Raw genomic sequence first — 10,135 nt, 5'->3', positions numbered from 1 at the left:
GCGCTGCGGGAGCGGGCGGGGCTGCCGGTGGTGAGGTCAGAGCGCGCCGGGCGCGGGTGGACCACGCCGCCGCCATGGAGCCCGGTGGGTGCGGGAACCGGGGGGAGCGGGGTGTCGGGGTGGGGAGAGGAGAGGGAGAACGGGCCGAGGTAACGATGTCTCCCCGCAGGGCCGTGGGGCGTGTGCGAGGAGACGGCCATCCTGCAGGGCGGGTTCCTGCTGGCCGCCCGGCTCATCCAGCCGCGGCCGCTGCGGGAGCTGCGCAAAGGCGACTGGCCACGCGTGGGACCCCCCATCACCGACGCCCTGGGGGAGATCGGGGCCCGCTGCCCTTCGCCGTTGCAGCACAGCCTCTGGAAGAAGGAGGCTGTGGCCATCGTCTGGGCCAAAGTCCTGCTGCCGGCCCCACCGGCCACCTCACTGGACCAGGGATGGAAGGAGGATGACTTCTTCTCCGTGGGCAGCATGATCCCCGACCTTAACCATACCGTCCTCTTCGAGCTGGTCAAAGCCCTTGGTGCGCCCCAGCTCTTCGTGCAGCTGCTGCTGGCCCTGCCCCGGGATGTGTGCCAGAGCGAGCTGGAGCACTTGGTGGAGTACATCACCAGTGAGACGTCCCCATCAGACATCAGGTTCTTCTTGGACGTGTGGTGGGAGGTGATGAAACACAAGGAGGGACAGGAAGACGCAACAGTCTCTACATTCAGCGCTCTCATACGTCAGCATGGCTGTGAGACCTCTCTGGATGATGATCTCCAGCCCCCAAAGAGGTTCAAGGGTGACCCTGGCTCTCTGAATCACTCCCCTGCTGCCACCAGCTTGCTCATGGTCCTGATAGAGGGGTTAAAGCAAACCTACAGGAGCATCACTCTGCCCCGCATGAAGTGCTATGCCTTGGCCAACCTGGTGGAGCTGCTGTCCGTGTTCACTGAGCTAGAGCCAGAGGGCAGCACCCTCCCTGTTGCAGAGTACCTGGACAAGGTCAGCTCTGTGGTCAACCTCTGGACCAGGGACACTGAAAGCCAATTCTACCAGAGGGGGCTGGATGAGAAGGTGAAGGAAGCAGAGAGAAGCCTGAACCTTTTGTCCACGGCCAAGCTCTCTCGTAAGGAGCTCTTTGTTGTCTTGGGCTTTCTCTGCAGCTTGTTGCATGCCTGGGAAGAGGAGCTACAGGGTGCCCTGAACAGCTCTGAGGAGCTCTGCTATGAGAGCTACCGGCTTCTGGACACTCTTACCACTTTCAGGAAGAACCTGGTTTGCTTCTCGGACACTAGAGACCTGGGTGAGGATGAGACACGGGTAGTCTTAGAGCTGACACAGATCACCAAAGATTTTCTTAAGGAGATCAGTGGCAACCTGAAGGGTAAGGATTTGGGCACCAGCCTTGTGTCTTCAGTTGCCATGACAATCATTGAGCAAAAGCTGGACAGGCATGTGGAGATGTGCTCCGTTTTTGCTTCTGAAAAGACCTGGGCCTTTTCAAAGGACTGGGTTGACTGCTTTGTGAAAAACAAAGCTGTCTTCCAGAAACCAGAGCTAGTTTTGGAATTGCTGGAGACACTGGTGAACTTTGCTGTGTCCCGCCAAGACAAGGAGGCCCAAGAGCTGCAGATGCAAGTGACCAAAGCCATCGTGGAGTGTTACACTGAGCTTTCATTAACTGACAAAAACAAAGTGATCTCAGGTGTCCTGACGTCCTGGGGTGGGCCAGGTCTGTCCCTGAACTTGACGGTTGTTATGGAGGGGTTCCAGGAGGATCTGAATGTGACTTTCAACCAGATCACGAAGAGCGTGTCCGATCAAGGCCTGACCAGGGCTGTGGATTCTGTGGCCAGGCTCATGCTGCTGTACCCTGAGGCCACGGTGAAGCAGGTTTGTAATCTTGCTGTAGTCAACCTAGGAGCACACCAGTTCCTTGCACAAATCCTCTGCTCCTTCCCAGCGCTGAGCTTTCTGGAGACCCGTGATGATCCAGGCAGGCCACGCAGCCTGGTGGTGAGGTGTCTGGAGGAGGCAGTATGGGGGAGGCTTTCCACTGTGAGGGAAGAGGAGCAGTTCCTTGAGTTCCTGGCCTTCCTCATGCAGCCAAGCTCAGCTGCCCCGCTTGTGTCACCTGCAGAGGTGACCAAAGCCTTTGTCCTTCCCTATTTGAAATCAGACTCTGATCAAACTGAGCTGAGCCTGCAGATCCTCAGTAAGGTTTTACGGCTACAGTCCTGTTCAGAAGAGCACTGGATCAAGTCCTGTCACCCATTCCCACTTCTCCTCAGCCTCTGCAGGCTTCTAGATGGTTACACAAGGTACTGGCATCAGCCTAGGGACCAGCTCTTCCCTTCACTGGAGACCAAAGACCTGCTGCTGAACATCCTCTGCCAGCTCTGTGAGGTGGTAAGACCAGAAACTGTCACCTCCCCTGAGCTGTGGGTCCAGTCGCTGGCTTGGCTTCACAGGAAGGTGGCATCACTGGATTGGACCATTGGTCTCCGGCTGAAGAAGCTTTACGGAGACCACTTCAAGAATGAGGTCCCAGCAACGCTGTTTGAGGTCTGTACGCTTCCTGAAGATGAGTGGACATCCCAGCCTTTGCCAGCTTATGGACCGGGCAGCGGGCTCCTGGCGTGGATGGAGTGCTGCTGTGTGTCCACAGCGCTCAGGGAAACGATGTTGACGCTCCTCACGGTCAACGTGGACAACCCTGAAGAAGTTAATCTCTTCAGCAAAGGTTTCCTGGTGGCCCTTATACAGGTCCTCCCTTGGTGCAGCCACAGTGAATGGAAGGGACTCATGCAGGTGGTTGAAAACCTGCTGCAGAGGCAGGTCCTGCACGTGCCGTACACGCTGGAGTACGTACAGTACATGCCCTTGCTCAATCTCCGGCCGTTTGCCTGCTACCTCCAGTTCTCCGTGCTCTTCCTGCGGGGCTTCCAGCTCCTCTGCAGCTCCAGCTGTTCCACCTGGCTGCCGGCAGAGGCTTGGCTCCATGTGGTCCAGCTCTACTGCAGTAGCATGACAGACCTGCTGGGCTCCGTCAAGGAGACCGCGGGGCCCCCCTCGCACCCCACCGAGGACAGGACCTCCACGCAGGAGGTGTCCTTCATCTGCATCCAGATGTTCTGCCACCTGCTGCACGTTGCTGCCATGCTGCCCGACAAGGGGTGCAGCGAGCCGCTGGTGGTGGTGGCTTTGGAGATCCTATCACAGTACGAGGGGTTCAGCAATGCCGATACGTCCCCCAGCAACACGCTGCGGAGAGCCAACGAGAAGCACTTCCTGGAGTCCATCACGGACAACGTCGGTGACGAGGCGCTGCGTGGCCCTCTCCTGCAGAAGCTCAGCAAGCTGGGAGCCCGCTTGGTCGGGGAACCAGCTTGAGGAGCTGGAGAGGGCAATGGAGGAGAGCACTGACCCTGCCTCAGGGGACCCCTTTCATGGAAAGCTGTAAGATCTGTAATAAACCCTCTCTGATTTTCTTTCTTATTCCTCCCAACCTGTCTGAGCCACAAAGGGGCCATGTAGAGATGGGTAGGAGCAGCCACTCTCATTTTCCAGCAGGAACAGCTGTGCAAACAGCTCTTCCAGAGCCCGGCTGCTGCTCTGGTGGCTCCAGCCTTACCTGGATTTATAGAGAGAGAGCCTGGCAGCCTCTAGCAGCATCAGGGAAATCATTTCCCTCCGGCTTCCCTGCTGCTGGCCCTCTCCTAGTCCTGGGCGGGTTGTTGGGTTCACGTGGTAGCGAGTCGGGTGAGTTCAGGACAGGCAGGTGCCTTTGGAAATAAATAACGCGTTGCCCGGAGGTGGGTGTGCAGCGGTAACCCTGCCTGTCACCCAGAAACGAACGGCACGTGGGAGAGACAGCCAGTGGTGTGACTCAGAGAGGAAATCTTTATTGGTCTTCTGATAGGTGCAACAGTAAATAGGGCAGTGTTAGTGCAAACTGAGATGCCTCGTTGGCTTTTTTTTTTTTTTTTTTGTCCTCCTTACATAAGGCACGTTATTCGCAATGAAAACAGCGAGATACAAACATCTCTTAACAGGTAGCAAGCAGTTTATAAAATCAGCTGGTCTGGGTGGTTAAGGTGACAGTAGTGTTTCTGCAATAACCGAGTGCATGTTGGTAGAGCCCCTTTTATTTCAGTCTTTCCAGAACACAGCTGTGGCTGGGGCGAGATCCGACACCCAAAAGTAACTGGGTCCTCGGCCCTTCCAGCCGTTGTTTTTTAGACGGAATGAAAGGCACAGAGTGGCTGCAGGTCTCTGGGCATGAGGGGGGCTGTGCTGGTGCAGGGGGACCCCGGGTGAGTGTAGGAGGCTGGAGGGAGGAGGTGGGTGCCCTGGCTTGTGCTGGCTGCAGGGAAGGAACCAGACTGCTGCTGTCTGACGGGCACACACCCGCTCAGGCCTGTGCAGGGCAAACCGGGCAGCCTGACCCCGTTTTGCTGTGACTGAAGGTGGAAATGGGCCAAACTGATGAAGGACACGGCTCTGCCCTGCTCTGGCGTTGCCGTTTCCTCCTGTGCTGACCCAGTTCCCTCCCTGGCAGACTTCGCCTTGCGGGGGAGTGAGATGGACCGTACAACCGGAGCTCAGGATGTACCGGTACCACGGGGTGGGAGAGCAGGGCAGGGTGTGCTATTCAGGCTTTCACATATTTGCTGGGGGCACGTGGGGCAAGTAAAAGCAACTGCAGTTAGGGGAGAGGGTTGAAAGTCGCATCCCCTGCCAACAAAGGGCTCTGCATAGTGCCCAGAGATGGGGACTTAGCAGTCTCCTGTCCCCATCCTGCCCTTCAGCCTTGGGTGCTCTGCCCTGCCAGCATTGCTCTGAATCAGCACAACCGTTTTCTCTATCCTGGCATGAGCTTCTCTCCCCTCCAGCCTCCTGGGGACACCTGAGCCCCCCGAGCCCGGGACTGTCAGCCACAGGCACCAGATGGTTGTAGTGAAAAGCACCTTTGGGTTAAGTAGAGTCTTAAATGAGTTTGATCCCGGCAGCAGTGGGAGGTGAGAGGCTGAACGCTGCTGTAGTGTAGAGGCGAAGTGGGTAACGGTCAGGAACAGGCTGTGCAGAACCGTGCCACAGCCTGGAGGCTGTAAACAAGAGCTGGAGGAGTGAGTTGGGGCTGTGGCAGGTCCAGCACAGGGCTCCCCAAGCCCCCAGGGCTGCTGTGTGGGGCTGGGCATGCATCATCTCCTGGCTGCAGTGCTGGTGTCTGGTGTCAGCCCTGAAAGACGCAGGGAGGGGGGGGGTTTGTAACAAACCCCTCTCGTGTAACCGTTAGTTCGAGGCCACAGTGTTGAATCCCAGAAGGAATGTCGTGCTTATGGGCAGGCTTCCTCCTCCTCGCTGGCTCCTGCCCCAGCTCCCACGGGTGGGAGGACACGAGGCCCTGGAGCAGCGTGGGAAGAAAGCCTTCTGAACCCAGGCTGGTGCTGCCTGGCACGGCGGTGGAGACGGCGAGGCTGCTTCCAGCTAAAAAAGCCCAGTGGTATCGCTGCTTCTGCCCCTCTGCTTCCACGATGGTCCCCGCAGCGCTGGCATGGAAGGGTGGAAGAGCTGGGGAGGAGGGGGCTGAGCCTTTTTTTAGCCCCCCACGCTGGGCTGTGGCTACCAGCCGTTATCTGCTCTTGTCGGCGGGCGAGCTGCCGTAGAGGCGGGCGGCTTTGCGGCAGATGAGCCTGAACCAGTAGAGCTGGGGAGCGATGAGGGAGGCGTTGGCGATGTTGCAGTGCAGGGGGATGCGGAAAGGCCCCATGTAAATGGGGAGCCCCACCTGCCTGCCGTAGGCCGCGTACATGAAGGGGAAGAGGAGAATACGGCAGAGGAAGAAGGTCACCAGGATGAGGATCCCGTTCACCTTGTGCAGGAGCGTGTCTTGCATTTTGAGCTGGGGAAGGAAGAAGGCAAAGGTGGGGTGAGTGTTGGGTGAGCAGCACCCCATCGCTCCTTGGCCACTGAGGCAGGTGTGGATGAGCACCCAGCAGGCATGGATGGAGGAGGGAGCAGGAAAGCGGGGTGGGAAGGGATGGAGGAGGGAGGTTTTGGGGGGCAGAGGGCTGGGGTGCAGGGGGGAGGTACCGACAGGAGGGGGCAGCACCAGGACACAGCACAGCTCCCAGTCTGGGGATGCTACTGGGCGTGCTGCTTACTGGTGAAAGGGGTAGGAACCTAATAGGAGGCAAGGAGGAAGGCAGCAGTGTAGAGGAGCTTAGGGGTCCCCCCATCTGAAACCCCCCAAGCCCCTGGGACCCCCAGCCCAGCTGCTGCGTGAACAGGGGCTGATGTGAGGCAGGTGTGGATGAGCACCCAGCAGGCGTGGATGGAGGAGGGAGCAGGAAAGCAAGGTGGGAAGGGATGGAGGAGGGAGGTTTTGGGGGGGAGAGGGCTGGGGTGCAGGGGGGAGGTACCGACAGGAGGGGGCAGCACCAGGACACAGCACAGCTCCCAGTCTGGGGATGCTACTGGGCGTGCTGCTTACTGGTGAAAGGGGTAGGAACCTAATAGGAGGCAAGGAGGAAGGCAGCAGTGTAGAGGAGCTTAGGGGTCCCCCCATCTGAAACCCCCCAAGCCCCTGGGACCCCCAGCCCAGCTGCTGCGTGAACAGGGGCTGATGGAGAAGGGCAGCCTGGAGCAGGGAAGGGGTACGAACCACTATGAGGTTCCTAGACCTGAGCCCCAACCCTCCTCGAGAAGGGCAGCCTGGAGCAGGGAAGGGGTACAAACCACTGTGAGGTTCCCAGACCTGAGCCCCAACCCTCCTCACCTACCTGCATGAGGATTTTGCCCAGCGATACAAAAGGTGTGCTCAGCTCCGCGATGAAGATGCAGCCCACGAAGAAGTCCCCCAGTTCTCCCCTGAAATGCTGCAAATAAAGCTGGCAGTAAGTACGGGCCCCTTCCGGAGAGGTGGCCGGGATCTAACACCCAGCACCACAGGCTCCTGACAGGCAGCAGAGATGCTTTGCCAGACACAGCCTCGAAGGCAAGCCCTTGCAGCCACGCAGGGCTCCTCGTGGCCTGGGTTTCACAGCGGCCGTGCCCAGCCCTTACCTGGGTGATGGGGGTGAGCACGATGAGGATGAAGAGGTGGTGGGTCACCATCAGCCGCTCCTGCAGGAGGAAGCTCCAAATGCTGGCCAGCGAGTGCTTCTTCTCCGCCACTCCCTTGTCCATGCTCTTGTGCCAGTGGCAGAGGTACATGACGTAAATGTCGTAGGTCATGTAGGGAACGAGGACCCAGATGTATTCCACAGCCAGCCAGTGCCTAGGGGAGGAGCAGCGCACACAGGGGCATCGCAACGGCTCTGAGCACCTCGCGATGCTCTGAACGGGGGGAGAAAGTCTTTAGGTCTGAAACGGAAGCAGGGGATTTTGACACCTCTCAGCTTACCATCAGCTTCAAAATTTAACTTGATTTGCCTCAGCAGAGAAAAGGTACCTGGTATGTGCAGAGGACGCCTCCTCGGAGCTGCCCCCGCGTCGTGTTTGGCCGTGCCAGGCACCGAGCTCGGCCCAGCCAAGCACAAACACAGTGCTAACGGGGAGGATCTTGATTAGCCCCACAGCCTGGTGTTTGCCACGTGGGGCCAGGGGCACAGCACCCCTCAGCATCTAGCACTAATCCAACACATTTGTAGCAGCCCTGGGCCACGCAGAGCTGATGCTTGGCAGGAGAAAACCTCCAAAAGCGTGTCTTTTCTGCCTGCCGCGAGGCTTGGGCTGGCTGCCTAACCCGGGGAGTGTTTGGAAAGCACTCGGAGAGCTCATAGTTGCCTGGCCTGGACTTCGGAGAGCGAAGCGCAAAATATCTAATATAGGCAATAAACCCCCGCGAGACGTTTGTCTGTTGGGAAATAATTGCAGGCAGCTGCCTGTTCCCAAAGCATGTCGGAATCCCGGTTGCACAATCCGGGCAGCAGCAAGCCCTGCTCTGCAGGGACACCAGGCTCCTTAAAAAGTCCTGAGTGAAATCATACTGATAAAAAAAAAACCAACCCCAACCACCACAGCACCACACCATCACCCTACACTGCTGCTTAAAGAAATGTAGCTTGAGGCCCAAATAAAATCTGCTTCTGCTCTCCTGCCATCTCAAGAAAAAAAAAAATAAATTGTTGCATGTGTTCCTATTCCAGATAAAAAGACGTAAGTGATGTAAAGCAGGGAGGGGAAGTGACCAGCTATTGTGTTTGCAAAACTTGCCCAGGGCTTTAGAGGGCAATTATAGTGCCAGCAGTATAATGATTGTCTGCCTGTGTAAATAAATTGGCAAATTTAACTGCAACCTTTGTGATGCTTCCTGGCTCCCTGTCTCGCTGTCATTCTCCGCCGCTCTCCCTGCTGAGCACTGGGCTCTATTTCCTCCAGATTCAAAGAAAATCTAGGTCTCCGACCACAAAGTGTTCACATTGAGCTGTTGGCCTTGAGAGCACCCGGGGAAAGCACCAGGGAGCAGGAGGGGTCCCGGCAGCGCCTGCCATCTGTGTCACTCTGGGATTTATCATCTGCCCTATCTACACAGCAGGTATTTTATTTTAGAGCAAAAAAGGTAACTTCTTATATCGCCGTTGTTAAGCAGGCCTGAGCAGTTTGGAACGATCTCACCATCTAGAGCAAAGTAGAACATTTCACATCTGTGTGTTAAAGGGAATCCTGCAATGACCGAGAGGGTAGCCCTCCCTAAAAGTCACCCTAAAATCTGGTGTGTGACGGTCAAATTCCAGCTCAGCATAATTATATTCTTCCCTCCCACAACTTTCTCTGCTATCCTGGATAATAGCTCTGTTTTTAAGTCTTCTGACCCAGATTGTGCTATCGCTCCGGCCGAGAGGCACTTCTGGGGCTGTTTATCTCAGAGCACTGAGGACAAGACAATGTGATTTTTTGCCTTCAGAGCAAACTCCACACTGATTTTTCTCATTTCTGGACTCCTTCAGAATCCGTTTGGCACAGAGAAGGGGATGCGCCTCTAAAATCAGTTCTCACTAGAGCTGCTTGACTCGGTAGCAATTTCACCCTCCAGCAAGGGGACTCCCTACCCCTTTAGAAAGGATAACATCTATTTTTTGCTCATTGATGGGCTCATTTTACAGCCCATCCTTAGGGCTGAGCCCCTCCGTGCTGGCAGAGCAGCCCCAGGTCTGAAGAAGCCAGCGCCCTTCATGGGGTGTCCAGCCAGTGCGTTGCCCAACCCTTCACCCAAAGTGGAGGAAAGAGGAACATGAAACTGGTTTTCCTCTCCCCTTTGTACGTGCAAAGCTTTGGCATGAGACACTCTGCGGGCTGGCCGAGCACAGCCTCCGCGTGCTCCTGGTGGGACAGCAAGGCTCTGGGGTGGGATTTACCTGTCGTACACCACGTCCTTGCAGTTAAGAACAACCGTGATCCCCGACACCGTTGCCATCATGGCTTGGACCGTTGACACCAACCTGGAAAGAGAAGGAGAGGAGAGGAGAGGAGAGGAGAGGAGAACGGGTCACCCCCCCAAAATGTCACCCCAGAAGGGCCGAGGAGCAGGGGTGGTGGCCTCGGCGTGGTTGCACCAGGAGAGCTGTTACCACTTTGACTCGACGCCTACTCCGTGCACGCCCCGAAAGCCTTGCCATGGCGAGGAGGAGCTCCGTCCCCGCCGGTGGACGGGGGTGGCTGTGCCAGCTGCTGCCACCCGGGGACACGGCGGGTGGTGTGTGTGTGGGGGGGGTGTGTGTGTGTGTGTGTGTTTCCAGGTCTCATCCCTTCCACCCCCACCGATGAACGGTAACGCTGCCCCGTTCCCCGCGGGCAGAGGGAGAGCCGCACCGGAGCATCCCCGTTCCGCGGATCCGCCACGGCGGGAGCGGGGCGGAGAGGGGGGGGTACGGCTGGGCAGGGCTGCCCACACGTGGGGGGTTCTGTCTCCCCACGGCCCCTGCTCCCCCCTCCCGCCGTTGCAGATTCCCAGCCGCCGGGGCTCGGGACTCTCGGCCCGTCCTGTTCTCTCCCGATCCCGTCCCGCCGCCCTCCCGGTCGCCCCCCGCCGATCCCGCCCGTACCTGCCGCTGAGGAGGATGCGCTCCTTGAGGCTCCATCCCGGGGCGGCCCAGCCCAGTAACCGGATGCAGAGGATGAAGAGCCCCGGGAAGAAGGCGGAGGCAAGGGC

The 10,135-nt window shown here is 57.8% G+C and overlaps 2 protein-coding genes across 2 annotated transcripts; one reads left to right on the top strand and one right to left on the bottom strand.

The window, feature by feature from the left end:
* The first annotated feature begins 29 nt into the window (after positions 1 to 29).
* On the top strand, positions 30 to 3,477 carry GEMIN4 (gem nuclear organelle associated protein 4). The gene is made up of 2 exons (XM_014953335.1): positions 30 to 84; positions 170 to 3,477. The coding sequence occupies exons 1-2, from the start codon at positions 75 to 77 to the stop codon at positions 3,370 to 3,372; spliced, it is 3,213 nt and encodes a 1,070-aa protein (XP_014808821.1). The 5' UTR covers positions 30 to 74; the 3' UTR covers positions 3,373 to 3,477.
* A 382-nt stretch (positions 3,478 to 3,859) lies between these two features.
* Positions 3,860 to 10,132, bottom strand: FAM57A (family with sequence similarity 57 member A; the record flags this gene model as incomplete). Its single annotated transcript, XM_014953001.1, has 5 exons — positions 3,860 to 5,884; positions 6,765 to 6,860; positions 7,048 to 7,261; positions 9,342 to 9,425; positions 10,029 to 10,132. Coding segments are annotated over 5 exons (768 nt in total), but the record flags the coding sequence as incomplete, so codon positions are not given.
* Positions 10,133 to 10,135: the final 3 nt, after the last annotated feature.

Source organism: Calidris pugnax, unplaced genomic scaffold (genome assembly GCF_001431845.1).
Source record: "Calidris pugnax isolate Ruff unplaced genomic scaffold, ASM143184v1 scaffold133, whole genome shotgun sequence".
In the NCBI taxonomy this organism is placed as follows: Eukaryota; Metazoa; Chordata; class Aves; order Charadriiformes; family Scolopacidae; genus Calidris; species Calidris pugnax.
The sequence above is the reverse complement of the archived record's forward strand: the minus strand, read 5'-3'. Positions and strand labels throughout refer to the sequence as shown.